Raw genomic sequence first — 17,401 nt, 5'->3', positions numbered from 1 at the left:
GGTGGTATCCTCCCCCAAAATAGTTATAAACCTTCCCAGAACCTATAAGAAGCTACCCTGTTAAGGAGAACCCGATCGGTTCAGCGGTTAGCGAGATCCTTCGGTACAAACACACAGACAAACAAACAAACAGACACACATCCTGTTACTTTAGTATAAGGATATCACACAAAAAATAGGCCCGCCCCCCCTCTTTTTTAACCCCCTCCCCTTTTTCTTTACCCCTAAAAGAAGGGGCCCAAAACTGCCCAGAAGGACCTTATATTGGGCGGCCCAAAACCGCCCGCCCAAAACTGCCCGCCCAAAAGCGCCCGCCCAAAATGACAACCCTGGGAAAAACATTATTGGAATTAGATCTATTGCCTGTGATTTATTTAGAGTAGGTACCTAACATGCCAGCCAAAAGTTTTCCAAAAAAGAATATCTTTACAACTTGCAGGGATTTAAAGGGTTAAGACAATGACCGATGACTTGATGACCATCTCCAATGATGAAAGACAAAATTACCCTTTCAGTAGATTACAATTGGTGGTTGAAACGTTTGGATACTCAACTTAATGAACAAACCAATCAATATTCAATAAAAGTTCCACAAAGTTGTTAAGCCAATGAATAAGATTACATTATTATAAAAATTTGGGGACTAGTGTAATAAACCAATATCCCTTACTCACTTACAGCTTGTCTTTATTCTCAATTTAATTAAATGACATCCATTTATGCATACATATATATTTATTTAGTTGATTGATTGTTATTGCTACACTACTTTAGAACAAATATACCCTTGGTAATAAATAATAGTTTAATATTATACCTCATCGTTATTTGTCCCTTTGAACTTAAATATGGCTCTCACTTTTATAGAATCTGCCATCTTACAATTATTTCACTTTGTCACTTTAAAACATTATTATCACCTGAAAATAAATAATCTGAGTTTTCTACAATATTTGGGTTGTTATTTAATTGTATTATTCATGGATTCATTCGATTTTCATACAGTTTATCTATTATTGATATATAAATAATCACAATTTATAAGAAATATTAATAATATAATAAAATTAACAAATATGAGGATTTTATCGAAAAACGTTAGATACCTATTCAATTAATTTATTTTAGATAAGTAATATTCTATAAAAAAAGTAATACCTATTCTTAAAAAAAAAAAAATTATTTGTTTTAATTCAAGTTTACTAACAAGGACAATGCATAATCACAAATCTATGTTGAACACAGCTTGACACATAAATAACTGAAAAGTCTGACTCTTAAGGTATGATAATGAACAAACTATGCGCGCTTCTAAAGCAGACAATTTCAAAAACTTTTCCATGTTAACATAGAACTATTCAGTCTAACCCCTTATTGGTCAATCTTTCCAGATGTAGGCTTTCCACCAATAGCAAACAACTTTCTATGTTAGTGATGAGAACATAAAAGTAAATAATAATATGAGACAGGGTGTACCCCGCCCCCCAGGAGTTGGCAGCAAGCCAAAATATGATTGAAGTAGTGAGGAATGCATTATATTTCCTAACTCTTTGCAGAACAAGGAGGATTATGAAAAGAAGCGCAGCAACAATTCGGCGTACAATGCTTTAATTATAAAAGAACAGAAAACTGTAATACTGATAAAGGGTTAGTCTGCTAAAGTAAGAAAATTGAACAATCTTATGCCGTATAATAGTAAAGTTTGCAAAACATCAAATGATCGAACAACACAAGGGCTGCTCTTTGCAGTGTCTAGTCTGTAACTGTATACCAAACAGACGAAACTACGGACTTACATGTGAACAGTGACATGTGACAAAATCAATATAGTAGATCCGCTACTAAAGAGGATGTTTAAATCATAATTAAGTGCATCTAATCCGAAATATTTCCTTTAGAATTATTAAACTTAATAATTTTACATAACAAATATTATTTTGTTTATAGCAATCACAACACAAGGACAACTGTTTGATAAAAAAAAAATAGCGCAGCAAAAACTACTGATTTTTCAATTTCCAGAAATTGTCAAAAAAAGGATTTTTTTCAAATGGTAATTTCACATAGATTTCAGAAAATATGTTACTAAATAGTCATCTCTCTACTCTTATAAGAACCTTACATAATATTTTGATTTATTTAAATTCACGTTTTTTATTTTATATCTTTAAAAATGAATTTAAAGAGCTAACATAGGTACCTTATTAAGATAAAATATAATGTTATTTAAGTTTATTTTGAATTCAAGAAATTATTAACTCGAGATTTTTCTTAGTTCAGGTTTTAAAAGATATTAAACTGTTTTTAGTTCAATGAAAAAGCTATTAAAATCAGTAAGAAAGGGGACATAGGGCTATTTTTACTCTAGTCCCCAAAGTTCTATAATAACGTTTTATTATTCGTTAAGTCAACAAACTTTAATAAATTTTGATTGGTTGGTTCATTAAGTTTAGTGTTTAAACGTTTTAACCACTTGATGTAATCTACAGAAAAGATAACTTTGAATATCATCATTGGGGATGTACATAAATTTATTAGCCATTGTTTTATCCCTTTAGATCAATGATTAAAATGTTAACTCTTATGTTATTCCTTTTCCAGGTTTAAATTTGTCCAATGTAAGATGTTTGTATGGGTGTGTTGAGAGAAAGTGTAGATTCCATAAATTTAAATGCAGTGAAAGTGTTGACTGCTATCAGATTTAGTCGGTTTCTGAAGCCATTTAGATTTTGTAGTGTAACATCAGATTACTAATCAAGCTAATGCTAAATCCTTACTGTAATACTAAATCTATCAAAGCTCTAGAAAACACTTTAAAACAAAAATTTGCATTCTAAAGAATTTTTCTCTCTAAAATTTTCCAGAAAAACATACAATTTCCAAAAAAAATTGTTGAAATTTAACATCGCATATATAAATTTAAAGATATTTTCCAATCGTTTTGTATTTAAAAAGTAATTTAAATCATTTCATGATAAAAGATTAGGAGGCTATAACGCAAATGAAGTCATAGTTAAGGACAAGCAGAGAAAAAAACTACATCCCTTACATCCCCCAATAAGTATAAACTATGAAGGCATTTTTGAAAAGATTAATTTTTCATCTATTTTCCTATCCTTGATTAAGATGTAGTTAAGGATAAGTAGGGGAATAAACAAGTGATTCGAAAACGAAATGACATCTGTGTAAAAGGGAATTTTACACAGGGATAATATTTCAAGAAAGTGGGGAAATAGAAAGGGCAAGTGTTAAAGACATACATATACTAAGGGATAGGTGACTGCAAGATAATACATTAATTAACCTTGTCTAGTGTATTAAAGCAAAACTTCATATTTTGTAGTTTGTGAAAAGAAGTTAAATAAATTAGGGAAAAGATTAATTGTTCTTACATATTTTATTGAAAATTTAATTTTTAAAATTCCTTTATCCCTGAACAATAAAAAAGATTAAACTTGTTAACCTTCACAGAAAAAAATAATTGTTTTCATGCAAAAACAAAATATTAAAAATACCTACAAAGTTTTGTGATTATTTTGTCCAACAGCACTTTTAAGAAGAAATAATACAAAGCAACAAGGTTCAACAATAAAAAGAGCATTTTAGCTATCACATTTTAAATTATTTAAATAACAAAAATTAATATTGTAAGTTGCTAAAAAGGATTTGAGGAATGTTGCATTTAAAGAATAATCATTTTGCCACCAATATTTCTAACTCCTAAAATTAAGCTTTTTTTTAAAGCCCTTAAGAATTAATCAAATCTTAAAGTGTGCAGATCTTAATGGATATCATAATTACTTTAAAATTATCAAATCATTAAAGTTGCATATGCTAGGGGCACAGCCACCAAGGCTCAGTATGCATGATGTACATTGTGGATATAAAAAAAGTGATGGCAAACAACAAAATTTAATGGTAAAAATGAATGAAAAGATTTTAAGATTGTGAAATAACTGATAGAAAATTTTTGTCAACAAATCCTACCCTTCAATCTTTTACTTAGTAAGTATATACTTGGTCATTATTAATCTATAGTTCAAACTGTAACTACTAGAGATTGTTTCTGTCTTACCGCTCTTATCCTGAAAAAAAGTAAATGTATTTAATCCTTATGTAAAGGTAACAGGATGTAAGTCTGTCTGTGTGTACCAGAGAATCTCGCTAATTTAATCACCGAAACGAAATGGTTCTAATATTTACATTAGTTCTGGGTTGTTCTACTACACACCCATGAAAATTGACACCAGAAAAATTATTCTCCCCAATTTATTAAAAGTAAAAGTGGAGGGCCAGAACACCCCTTTCTTCATGTGCCACTAGAGGCCTCTAGGGGGCGTAGATGCTAGTTTATTCATAAAATATACACAATGATATGAATTTCTAAAGTGTGTTTTAACTAATTCAACTGAATATCAAACAGAAAAATCTAAATATTTATACCTTGCCATAACTTCATTCTTAACCTTCTCATTAGCCCGTGGCATGGAGGGTGGTGTTGGCCCATGGTCAGGATACATTATTCCATTCAGATGCCTAAATTAAAAATCATTTCAAGTTATAACTTCCTATCATTTCAAGTTATAACTTCCTACCAAAGAAAAGAGGGATAAGCTTACAATAATTTGGATGAAAAAGGCAAGAATGAGTAATAAAGTATAGGTATTAACTACATTTGAATTTCGTGTATGCATACAAATTGCAAAATGGATAACGTATCTAGAGACTTTATTTTTTTGCACGTTCCGTCGCGTCGGAATTACATACAATGTGCCGTATGCATTTGTTTATCATCTTTATTGAAATAAGAAAGAATTTAATCTAAAAAGGACGGATGAGTAACTAAAGTTTGGGAATCCTAGTATAGCGTACCTGCGCATGCGCATATCCATTGCTGCCGACAAGGCCAGTGGCTTGCTGCAGACAGACGCCAGGTTCAGAGCCTGGTCCTCTTCAAGCAACATCTGCTTCTCAACATGAATACCAGGTACAGGATCCAACAGTTTCACCTACAAACAATTTTCGTGTTCATGTTTGTTTATGTACCTACCTTAGTAGGTACCTATTTACTCTTTTTACTTTTAAGATTTAATTTAAATATCTTTTTTAACTGGAGGACAGTTCATTTAAATCCATCTTTGTCGACTTTTGCATTGTGAATTTTGTATCATCACTAGGGTCGGCTCAGGCTCCAAGTTGAAGCACATCAGGACTTGACCCGCTAACTCATTAGAGCTTCTCATTATTACCTCACCCTTTCCGAGTATGGCATATGTCCCAAATTAAGTCAACATATGGATATGATTTGAACTCGGACTATCATCACCTTAGCTCAGTGTATTACCATTGAGCCACGACGCCACCAATATAAATCTAAAAATATTGTTTACCTTTTCGTCTTCTGGTAAATCTTTGTTGATTTGATCCAAAATTTTGTTGCAAGTTTCTTCGCCGAGGTATCTTTTAGATAACCCAATGCGTCTAAAATAAAACAGAATTTATTTTATATCTTAGAAAAGTGTTCCCGTTTTCATACAATTTAGGTACATCCTTAAGCTATAATATATTTTGAAATAATTAAAACAAATGGGAAGAGGAGTTTTTCCTTTGTTTGTTAATTACATCACATCAAGTTAGGTAAAGTTATATTTGGTACTGGGTAGTCCCGAAGGGATAGGGCCCCCCGAAGGGGTTGCGCATAGGGAATGGTTATCAGTGACTAACCGGACACATGTGGGAAAGTATCAAAATGTTTTTTTCTTCTATTTAACATTTACTAGATTTTTTCACATTGACTTCTGGGATGATTAGGCACTTTATAATTAAGCTGCTTGACTTAGTTACAAGACATCCTATCTAGTATACTTTATTTAATGAGACTAGGTTACCTAAAAATTTGCGGAGCCGTCCAGTTTCTTCTAGCCACTCCAGTTTGTACACTTGTACGGGTGTCCTTAAATATCAATATTTCAAATTTATAAATCAGTGGAATCGTCTTAGCAAAGCCAATTTAATTCACCAATCAAGAGACATGACTCTTTATCTAAAAGTATAAAGACATACCTAGGAAAACTATAAATTAATTTTGGTGTAGATATAAATATCTTTGAAAATCAGACATAATAAATTTTTCAGACATACAGACGGAAATTTTGAATTATAAAGTAGCTTCACTACAAATAATAAATAATGGTATTTTCAAAACTAAAAAACATTTTTTACAGAAAAAAACTTACAAGTGATATTTTTTCAAGTATGAAAATTGTACAAAAAAAATCTGAATACCTGTTGCTCCATAAGTTGGCTCCAGTCAACTCCTAGAAGATCAGCAATCTTTTCATTCTCTCTGCCAATCTCCGGACCATCGCCATCAATCTTATCTTCATCACCACCCTCCCCAAGCTGACCAAGAACATCCTTAACATAACAAGTTAAATATTCATTTAACACAAAATTTGGTGGTTTCCCTAATTGTGCCTAGGCAAGAACAGAACAGAACTAGAACCCCCCCCCCCCGCCCCAGACGTTTAAGGGGGGGGGGGGTTAAGGGGTTTTTAACCCCCACAAAAAATAACTTGGACGTCTTTACCCCCCTCCCCCAACTTAACTCTTGAAATAGAATGAAAATAAGGGCTAGGTAATTTTTTTAATATATAGAAGGGGGGATGGGGGATGTTGATCGATAGGACCTTTTTTTCTTCAATTTAACATACTTGTAAATTCAATATCAAGTCAATTGTAGTTAAATGTCATTGTCAAATGTCCAAGCATTAAAATCATCAATATTATTCAAATTCTTTGTGTCTATTGAATAATAAAAACATAGTGGAAATATCATTAACAAATACCTTATCATCCTTTTCTGTGATTGGATGCTCTGCCTGGATCCTGTTCTATTACTTGCCTTATCATCCTTTTCTCACTGAGATTTGTTGCTCTGTCTGGATCCTGTTCTATCACTTACCTTATCATCCTTATCTGCCTGGATCCTGTCCTATCACTTACCTTATCATCTTTATCTGCCTGAGATTGGTTGCTCTGCCTGGATCCTGTTCTATCACTTACCTACATTATCATCCTTATCTGCCTGAGATTGGTTGCTTTGCCTGGATCCTGTTCTATCACTTACCTTATCATCTTTATCTGCCTGTGATTGGTTGCTCTGCCTGGATCCTGTTCTATCACTTACCTACATTATCATCCTTATCTGCCTGAGATTGGTTGCTTTGCCTGGATCCTGTTCTATCACTTACCTTATCATCTTTATCTGCCTGTGATTGGTTGCTCTGTCTGGATCCTGTTCTATCACTTACCTTATCATCTTTATCTGCCTGTGATTGGTTGCTCTGTCTGGATCCTGTTCTATCACTTACCTTATCATCTTTATCTGCCTGTGATTGGTTGCTCTGTCTGGATCCTGTTCTATCACTTACCTTATCATCTTTATCTGCCTGTGATTGGTTGCTCTGTCTGGATCCTGTTCTATCACTTACCTTATCATCCTTATCTGCCTGTGATTGGTTGCTCTGTCTGGATCCTGTCCCATCACTTACCTTATCAACCTTATCTGCCTGTGATTGGTTGCTCTGCCTGGATCCTGTCCCATCACTTACCTTATCAACCTTATCTGCCTGTGATTGGTTGCTCTGCCTGGATCCTGTTCTATCACTTACCTTATCATCTTTATCTGTCTGTGATTGGTTGCTCTGCCTGGATCCTGTTCTTTCACTTACTTCGTCTTCCTCCTTAATTACATTTTCGTTATTATAACGAAAAACGATGTCTGTCTGTACCGATGAACCGATATCGTTCTCCTTTACAGGGTAGCTTCTCGTAGGTCCTGGTAAGGTTTATAACTATTTTGGGGGAGGAAACCACCACCATCCTAATAGAAAAAAATCAACTCCCCCTCACACAAAAAAAGAATATGGGGGAAGGATGCTCCCTTTTATCCCAACCACTCCCCTCCAACTGGATGAGCAAACTGACCAATACGGAAGTTCCATGTAAGCAAACTAAATTGACGACAATTTTTCACCTGTCATAATATCCACGTATATTATATATCAAAATCCATTTACTAAACTATTAACACACAGATTTATAGAGTGGCATCGCTTATAATAAATGTTAGTCACTGACCTGATTTAAAATCTCATCATCACTCTCTCCGAAATCACTAAAGTCTTCAGCAATTTTCTCTTTTCCCTCACCAGGACTCTCTTGCTTTATCTGACCAATATATTCATGTATATAAACATGATTAGAAAACTACATTGGAGAAATGGTAAAAATAAGCAATGATTTTTTAGGTATAGAAAAGGAGCGTCTAAAGAAAAAAGCGACTTAATATTTTTTATTATTTTGTCTGTAGATAAAGATTTTAATAACCGATTGAGTACTCCATTTTAGGGTTCCTAGGTTAACATGGGTCCCAAGGTTTTAGGCTATTTTATTCTTAGATTTACGTTGTATGCTGTTTTAAGCTATTTTAAAAAATTTTAAAAAATTAATACCTGAATTTTATCTTCCGAGCCTTCCCTCATTGGGCTACCCTTGTCCTTTTCATCCCCTAAAAAAAAGTTTAATAAAAAAAATCATAAAAACTTTACTAGAAAAATATAATATCCACCAATTTAACTTATTTAACCAAACTTAAATATTTCACAGTTGTTACCAGGCATCTTAAGGGACAAGACAATGGAGAAAAATTATTAAACATCCTAATGATGATATACTTCCATAAATTAAAACTATTGGTTGTAAAGTTGGGACACTTCACACTAATAATTTAGAAACAATAATTAAAAGCCAAAGAAAAAGAAAACTTGGTAATACATGAAGTCTAATGTCCCCTCCCTATATAACTTTAATTATATAATTTCTGCTTACATTTACCCTTGAATATATGAAATTGCATAATCTTAATGTTACCTGAGTTATCATCCTCCATGGCATTCAAGTTATCCCTGAGATCCCTACTCAACTTCTCCCCAGACTTCTGACGGGACCGGGGTCTAAACAGATCCTTCTTTCCGCCGCCAGCACTTTCCCTGCCTCCAATTGGTCCACTGGGCTTTCGTTTACCCCGGGCTGTCGGCCTTCCCTCCCGCTTCCATCCATTTACATCATCATTTCTTTCTATTCCACGTTCGCCGCCACTTCGTCGGTCACTTCCCCGCCGAATCTTTGCTCTTCCCCTGCCACCACCGACCAATCGTCGCGGGCTATCCCCACCCCCACGGGCCCATGACTGGCGGCGACTGTCAATGTCGCGGCTGTCGCCACCCTCATCTCGATCATCCCAGTCACGTGCTCCGCGACGTGTTCCGAGACGTTCCTGCGCGCTAACACGCTCCTCGCTACCTTTACCTGGTTTGCCTAGAGTAATAAAAGTTCCTAAATTTTTTAAAAATGACTTTCCCATTCTAAATGTTGAATACTTATTGATTTATATACAAAAGGAATACCTAGGCAGTTTTAGGAAAACGATTTATATAAACGATTATAGGTACAAAAAATAAAACTCCTAAAACGCCCAATTCAAAACCAAGTATGTAAAATTAAAAATTAATTAACGATATAGCTTAAAAGAGCAATATAACCTAATCGACAAATAAATGACTGTATTCCGATAGGACAGAGAATGGTAATTCTAATTCATAACTTACCTCTGCTAGCCCCCCTTATTCTTCTATCATCAGGGCTGAACTCCTTCTCCTTCCCCCCTCTATCACGTCCCTTCTCCTCATCCCCTCGATTTTTCCTCTCCTCCCCCCGTCTGCCCCCAGTATCATCGTCTCTCCCCTTTCTATCCTCCACTCCACGCCTGGCAGAGTTACCCCTGAGGTCGGAATCTCTGTCATGACGTTTGTCATCTCGTCTGTCTCTGTCGTCCTAAAAAAAAGAATTAGTTAGATACTTTGTTAATATGATTGAATAATAAGAAATAGGTACCTTGTTTTAATACTCGTAGTTAAAATCTCTCTTTGTGTGTTGGCATTCTATAATACTTTTAGCTTTCCGATGGAATTGCGATCAACTCTTTTTCAAATATTTTAGAGAAGGGTATCTCAAAAGAATTCAAACGGTTTTAAGAAACAAAAAATCAAACCTTGTGACTTGATCTAGAATTTTTATCATCATCCCTTCTTCTATCCTCATCCGCTCCACGACGTAGATCATCCTTGCCACCTCTATGGTCACGATCATCTTTGCCGCCACGATGGTCACGATCGTCTTTGACCGATCCCCTATGGTCGCGGTCATCCTTACCACCTCCCCGGTGGTCTCGGTCACGGGTGTTCAGATCCCGGCGGTCTCTGGATCCACCTTGCTTGTCTTTGCTATAATAAAAAAGGGTGTCAGATTTGAGAGGGCAACCCCCTACATCAATTAAACTCGGTACCTATATCTTATGAATCTTTTCTTTTTGTTAAACTTACTAAATACATACCTTAACTACAAAAAATAATATTTAATTCTTAGATACTTAATACCGTTTTATTGATGGATATTTTAATGGTTTTTAAAGATAGACAATTTTGTCCAAAGTAACTCAGCATTAACAAGATTACAAAAGTAGCTAAGATGAAGAATTAATTAATTTTTTATCATCACTCATGGATGGTTAGAACTAAAGAACAAATCTTAGTAAAGAGTAGCTGCTCTTTTCAAATAGAAACATACTAACCCTTGACCCGGAGAACGGTCCCTGGACCGTTTTTTGCCGGCTGGTGAACGATCCCTCGGGGCTGACGTCCTATCCTTTGACCGATTTCTGCCAACGGGAGATTTTTCTCGCTTGATAGAACGTTCACGTTTGATGGGTGATTTTTTACCATGTGGAGATTTGCGACGGTCTGTCTTATCCTGCTTTCTTAGAGGAGAACTGCTTCTGTCACGACTATTTCTAAAAAAAAAAAATTAATTTTAGACGTTTAAACGTAAAACATATTAAAATGGCGAAAGCTGTAATTAATATATGAAAGAAAATAAAAGTGTTTTGAGATTTCAATTTTAGGTTAAGTAATAAGTATGATAAAAGAAAGTTTTATTTCACTTAGGGATGGGAATCCGTCGAATTTTTGGGCCGGATTCGGATTCCGGATTCTGAAGGAATCCGTCAAAAAAAGTGATGGATTCTTACGGATTCCGGATTCTTATTTTTGGCGGATTCCGGATTCGGATTCCGGATTCTAGCAGTATTTTAAAAGGCCGTCCGTCACAGAGGGATAGCTTTTATCGTTAATTTATCACTATGTTACTTGGTTGAAGCCTTGATTTGTTTAAAGTGTTGACTTCCAGCATAACTAAAACATTTACATCACATTAGTAATTATTAAAATTTGTTATGTAGATAAAAATTTAAGTGCTACGTATGTCCTAAAAATGTGCTTGGTATTTTCTAACCTATTTAAATTAAATTTAGCCTACAAATTTAGAATCCGGAATCCGCTATAAAAAAACGGATTCCGGATCCGGATTCGGATTCCAAAATTGGCCGAAAATAGGGCGGATTCCGGATTCCGGATTCGGATTCCGGATCCGGATTCCCATCACTAATTTCACTAGTAATTCAAGTGCGTATACCAAACATATTCGTCTTCACACAAGAAGGAGACAGACAGATACCATGGATCTAAAGGGATAAGACAATGGCCGATAAATTGATGTACATCCCCAATGATGAATAGAATTACCCCTACTTCTAGATTACAATTAGTCGTTGAATGTTTGGACACTCAACCTATTAAACCTGAACCATCAAAATTGAATGCAAGTCCCTAAAGTTGTTAGGCCAACGATAAGAAAATGTTCTTATAACTTTGGGGACTAGTGTACTAAATAGCCCAATGTTCCCTCCCTCCCTGGATAGATACCCTATTTTCTTTATATTTGGTGAATATTTGTAATACAATTAATACCTGTGTTTGTCTCTGCTGGAACCTGTTCTTGCAGGTGATATCTCTCCCCTCCTGCCAGAACCTGAAAAATAGCATAATTTTTTAATTTTAAAATCAGAAAGAACTGAGTTGGTTCTATTCTATTACATTCATGATCTATTAGGTACACTAAATGTTCAATCAGGGATAATAATCCATCCAACTTAAAGATGATTTCTATCCGGTGAATACATTTGTGTTTTTTTTATTTAGATATTTTATCCCAAAATTCAAGCGATGAAATTTCTAAACTATTTCTATGAGTGACAAGGGTTTAACCTAAGAAATTACGCTGTTTGAATATGACATATAAGGATAAAATGTATACACTATCTAACAAATAATATGGCTGGAATGATCCTTCACTGTGCAGTGTTTCTATGAGTCCAATTTAGGGTGATCTCGGCATTCTACATTTATTCCCTCATACAATTAATGTTTTACCTGTTCTTGGTGGGGGTGATGTAAGTTCTCCTCTCCTTCCAGATCCAGGACGTGGAGGATGAGAACCATCTCTACGCCCCGAACCAGTCCTGCAATAGTTAAGAAATGTAGGCGGTTTCCCCCAAAGTTCCTATACGAGCACAAAACTGCTTCTCTAATTCTAAATAAATTTGAATCTGTGTACCTCACAGGATTAGAGCATAGTAATTATACATGATTTTAACGCAGCAACTGTTACTAGGTTTTCAAAAATACTCGAGTTAACAATATTTACAAAACATAAACAGTATCTACGCGCTGCGCAGTATACGGTTTCTCTAGAAGAACTACACAACACTCAAGCTCTAAATATACAAACCCGCTAACTGAAGAGAAGAGCGATTTCATTTAAATTACTATCATTTGTTTCTTTTTTAAACAAAATCAAAAAATGTATACCTTGGTGGAGGAGTACCATCCCTTCTTCCTGACCCAGTTCTCTGGGGTAGCGGGGACGAGTCTCTTTTCTTATCTCTCTCCCCTGATTTCCTTCTTTCCTTTCTCTCCGGTGGTGATCTACTTCTGCTACGAGAGTTCTCTTGCTTTATTGGTTGGACTGTGGGTGCTATAATTTCATCTTATTTATATTCTCAACAATTTCAAAGTAGACAGCTTAAATGCGGCTACATTAGTATTCTTTGGTATTAAGTATTTAAACAGCTTTTAATAAATGAGAAAAAATTATTCAAGGAAAGTTCACAAAAGTGTTACAAAAAGCATTAATAAAATCTCCTATATTATTGTTAAAAAGATCTACATGAGTTTGAGCACTATTATTAATACTCTAAATTATGATATTTTTTACAACCATAAAATAATAAAAATAAGAATTTATGGACTTTCTAAGCTTTATCAACATTTTCCCCCAATATTACAGATACATCGAAGCAAAAGATAATTAGTCAGTGACAACATTGAACAAATACCTAATTAACTCTTTAAATTGTCTTTTGGATGTTACTAAATCTTTTATCCTTGGGTAAAAGAGGAAAATATTAAATTAAAATGGACGTGCCCTAGGGTTCCTCAACGTTTAACTGAAGTCAAATGAGGACACACATAGGTTTCGTAATGGTTTTTTTTAGGCTATTTCATTTTTAGATTTAACCTTGGGATGGTTTCAGGCTTCTTTTCTTCCCCCTACTCACTAGGGTGGGTTCATATCGGAATTAGACAAAGCGGGGATATGCAACAGATAAAATTAACCTTAAAAACATTTCTGACCGAAAAAGAATTTTAAAAAATTGAGTTTTAGAACACGACCACTTAAAAATATAATTCATTACTTATTAGTATGCAAAGACGACATTCAAAAATTTTTTTGAATCAGAACTATGGCTTCATGGTGCTCCCTGGAAAGGCCTTGAGGAGCTAAATCAGGAACTTTTGTCCGTTTCAATATATCTCGTTCCTAGCCTTAGAAATCACTAAAAAACCAAAAATTTTTAAGGTTTATTGAGAATTGTCCAAATTGTAGAGGTTTTTTAGATTTTCTCAGGCTAGGAACGAGATTTTTTGAAACGGACAAAAGTTCCTGACTCAGCTCCTCAAGGCATTTCCAGGGAGCACCATGAAGCCATAGTTCTGATTCAATAAATTTTTGACTCCCATTTACAAATAGCTATACAATTGAATGTCTGGTCGTCAGCGGTTTTAAGACTTAGGATAAATTTTAAATCATCCAGAGGTGTATTATATCTATATAAATTGAATGCAGATCCCCGCTTTGGCCTCAGAAAAAAAATGTCCAAAATCGACCCACCCTACTACTCACCCCTTTAAAGACAGATACCATAGATTGGGCGTAGCTGCTATTATAATATAGTGTACTGTAATATAAACTAAACAATCCTGGAGCAATGTAGAATCCAAATTTATCCCTCTCCTGGCCTCCTGGCTTAACTGTAATTCTGAAACATTTCCTTCGTTAAAATAAACGAAAAACGATAATTATGATTTCAAAATTGAGGTAAAGTAAAAAAAACACTTTTAGAATTCAGATATTATTGTTTTCCTAAATGGAAACAGAATAAAAATTAACAACTTAGCAATGGACTATTGATTGTAACTTATCTTTCCTTCTTTTATTCTTATGTTTTCTTTTTCTTTTCCACCTAAAAAAATTAATTAGAAGCACTTTTAAATTACTCAACATACCTTGGTTTTGCAGGTTCAGGTGTTCTAGCCTTACTTGTTGGATTGCTACCCTCCCTTCCACTCCCCGTCTTACCATCAACTTTCTTATCACTTTTACCCTCCTTTAATTCAGTTTTTATTTTCTTAGCTTTTGCGGCTATTTTCTTCTTCAACTTCTCCTGTTTCTTTTGCTTTAGCTTGGCTTTAAGCTTTTTAATTTTGCTTTTGTCAATTTCAGTTTCCTTCTTTTTCTTTTTGGGTTCTTTTCTCTTTTTCTTATTGGATTCGGAGCTTGAATCAGAGCTGTTGGAATCTAAAAATTTAATTTGTAATATGATTTAAACTTGCAAAGATAAGTATAAAGTTCAATAGAATTAAGTCCTCTTCTGATTTTATGTGTTTAAAACACGTACCTAATTACATTGCTTTTAAACCTAATATTTTTTTACCTAATGTTATGTTTTTAGGTTTACAAAAAGAAAAGTAGCCATCCAGCAAACAACCTTTAGATAAAATCGGAACAATAACATTTATACAGCATCATTATGTCAGTTATTAGTTACACAAATGTACATGTCTATTTTTGAGAACCTACTTTACTAAAGAAATACTAACCCGAACCGCTTGAAGAACTTGAATGGCTGGAAGACGACGATTTTGACCGTTTTCTCTTGAGCTTGTTGCTGTCAGCCTCCAGTTGTCTGGCCAGCTCTCTCTGCAACATCTCCCTTTTCTTTTCCAGAGTCAGCTGGTCAATCTTCTCAAGATTTTCTTGGCTCCAGGTGTCCGTTGTTTCCATTGATGGTGAATCCTTTCATACAAAATATAAATTTTTACTGTGTTAAGCTAAAGATCTCAAAAATGCATGAATTTATTAGTTAGTGTGTTTTAGGAAAGGTTTGTTAAAGGAGAAAGATGAATTATTTCAAATTAGGATGTCAGAAAAGATCCCTTCAGAACTTATAATGAAAACAAAGCATTCTCATGCTTTTTTTGCAGAGCACTTGCACCTATATATGTAAAAAAAAAGTACCTTGCGATTACTCATATTAGAAGAAGGCCGAGATGATTCGCCACTTTTGTTGCCCTTTTTCCTTGGTGAAAGACTTTGTCTACGGGAACCTAAAAATATTTGGTATAACAAATATTTATCATTATAATCTATCAATGCATTTGACAATCTTAAAACACTAGGTATAAAATAAACTTTGGTCAATACTTAGATATTCTGTCTGTTTGAATACAAATCATGAAAAATATCAAACTTACTTGAAGATGATGTCTTTGAAGTGCTACCAGAATTACCTCCTCTATTTCCACCCTGACCAGCAACCTTCAAAATAACATATTAAGGTATAAAAATTGGTACAAAATGAATGCAGATATCCTGTAAAATGAAGTATTTTCAGAAACATCCTAAACAGCATAAAACTAATACATAGCTTCCCAATAAACATATTACATATTACTAGGTAATATAAAGTTAAAGTAAAATTTTGCTTTAAAAAATATCATGCATGGAAATCAAGGGGAGTTGACTATATACCTATACTAAATCATATTAGAAAAAAATAATTACCTTATTTCCTAGTCTTGAAAAGACGCTGGGTCGTGAGTCCGCCTTATCTAAACTCTCTGCACGACCACTGCCTCTACTTTTCTCTTGACTGCCTGCACGTCCTCGCCCTTTTTCCTGTTTAAAAAACCACCAATTTATAGACTTTTTAACGTTATCAAACTAATATCCATAAATATATTCATTGGGTGTGAAAATAAGGCACTGGAAGGTTTTAAACATAAGGTTTATAACCAATCAAGAAAATATGTGTTGTGATATTAAAGAAAAATTTTAAAGACAACCCAAAAAATACAAGTCATTTGTTATTTGGTTAAAATAAAAACTTATGCGCCTAAATGCTACCTATCGTATGTATTACATATAAGAAGTTCTATAAAATGATTGGATTATTTACCTGGCTAGCTGAACGCCTTCCACTACTGCCACGCCCCTCGTACCTCCTATCCATTCTTTGCAGCCAATAAAGCAAAGAAGTTTTAGATTAGATTTCAAGCAATAATTAAAGTATTTTTTAATTCATTTTTAGAAGTTTTCTGAAAAAATATAGGTTACACGTAATTATATCTATAAACATAATACTCTTCTATGAAATCTGAAAATAGAACAAGATGAAAAAAATAAAAAAGATGTATTTAATTTCATTTAAAAGCTTGAAATAAGTTTAAAGTACGTACCTAATAAGTTTTATTCTTATTCATGTTACATAAAGTTGATTTCAAAAGCATATTTTAGGGGAAATAACACAGGAATAGTTATTTCTCGCATTCTCCAGCTTTCTACGAATATAAAAATGTAATAATAATTGTACATTTTTATATCCGCAGTAAGCTGTTTATAATACGATGCTAGACATAGTTTTTTCGTTTGGATGAGAACCGGTTCCTATCCACCGTATTCGAATGAATACGAGAAAAGTCATTATATTATATTGCATAGATTTAATAATACATCAATTTAGGCCTTAATAATTCTTTAATTAATGCTTTAATTAAACTAATATAAAACACAATAAAAAATAAAAAAAATGTTTTGCGATCAGTAGCGAAAATATCTATATACTGATATAAACTTATCACTTGGATGTTCCAGCAGCATAGATTTGTGAATTTTTTTATTTCGTATGAGGATAATAGTTCTGTCATTGCAAGCACTAATTAAAGAAGTTACCAATTGAGAAGATGCCACATAAAGAAGATTATAAATATCCAGATGAACTTTCTTCAAGCGAGGAAGCTGGATGTTCCTGACAGATTCTAGT

At 34.0% G+C, this 17,401-nt stretch overlaps 2 protein-coding genes across 4 annotated transcripts in view; both read right to left on the bottom strand.

The window, feature by feature from the left end:
• Positions 1-923, bottom strand: part of LOC145306236 (rho guanine nucleotide exchange factor 7-like) — a 71,268-nt gene extending 70,345 nt beyond the window's left edge. Inside the window, exon 1 of the mRNA XM_080148292.1 lies at positions 818-923. Coding sequence (XP_080004418.1) covers positions 818-877 — 60 coding nt within the window. The 5' untranslated portion in view covers positions 878-923. The remainder of the gene's footprint in view (positions 1-817) is intronic.
• Positions 921-17,401, bottom strand: part of LOC145306209 (uncharacterized) — a 324,616-nt gene continuing 308,135 nt past the window's right edge. The window contains exons 2-27 of one of the 3 annotated variants that reach the window (XM_080148236.1): positions 16,538-16,678; positions 16,144-16,257; positions 15,834-15,897; positions 15,598-15,686; positions 15,180-15,375; positions 14,586-14,877; positions 14,282-14,338; positions 12,828-12,995; positions 12,390-12,478; positions 11,928-11,988; positions 10,694-10,912; positions 10,115-10,346; positions 9,672-9,897; positions 8,935-9,381; positions 8,517-8,572; positions 8,143-8,232; positions 7,734-7,745; positions 7,434-7,493; positions 6,286-6,417; positions 5,889-5,953; positions 5,391-5,481; positions 4,873-5,009; positions 4,444-4,536; positions 3,988-4,085; positions 3,516-3,655; positions 921-1,261 (exon numbers count right to left, since the gene is read on the bottom strand). In XM_080148236.1, the coding sequence (XP_080004362.1) occupies positions 4,040-4,085; positions 4,444-4,536; positions 4,873-5,009; positions 5,391-5,481; positions 5,889-5,953; positions 6,286-6,417; positions 7,434-7,493; positions 7,734-7,745; positions 8,143-8,232; positions 8,517-8,572; positions 8,935-9,381; positions 9,672-9,897; positions 10,115-10,346; positions 10,694-10,912; positions 11,928-11,988; positions 12,390-12,478; positions 12,828-12,995; positions 14,282-14,338; positions 14,586-14,877; positions 15,180-15,375; positions 15,598-15,686; positions 15,834-15,897; positions 16,144-16,257; positions 16,538-16,591 (3,090 nt within the window). In that variant the 5' untranslated portion in view covers positions 16,592-16,678 and the 3' untranslated portion in view covers positions 921-1,261; positions 3,516-3,655; positions 3,988-4,039. Of the gene's footprint in view, positions 1,262-3,515; positions 4,086-4,443; positions 4,537-4,872; positions 5,010-5,390; positions 5,482-5,888; positions 5,954-6,285; positions 6,418-7,005; positions 7,066-7,433; positions 7,494-7,733; positions 7,746-8,142; positions 8,233-8,516; positions 8,573-8,934; positions 9,382-9,671; positions 9,898-10,114; positions 10,347-10,693; positions 10,913-11,927; positions 11,989-12,389; positions 12,479-12,827; positions 12,996-14,281; positions 14,339-14,585; positions 14,878-15,179; positions 15,376-15,597; positions 15,687-15,833; positions 15,898-16,143; positions 16,258-16,537; positions 16,679-17,401 lie in introns of all 3 variants that reach the window. The other 2 variants (XM_080148226.1, XM_080148244.1) reach the window with 2 other exon arrangements.

Source organism: Acartia tonsa, chromosome 2, assembly GCF_053477335.1.
Source record: "Acartia tonsa isolate MP-2025a chromosome 2, ASM5347733v1, whole genome shotgun sequence".
NCBI classification, from domain to species: Eukaryota; Metazoa; Arthropoda; class Copepoda; order Calanoida; family Acartiidae; genus Acartia; species Acartia tonsa.
This window is presented reverse-complemented; position numbering and strand designations above follow the sequence as displayed.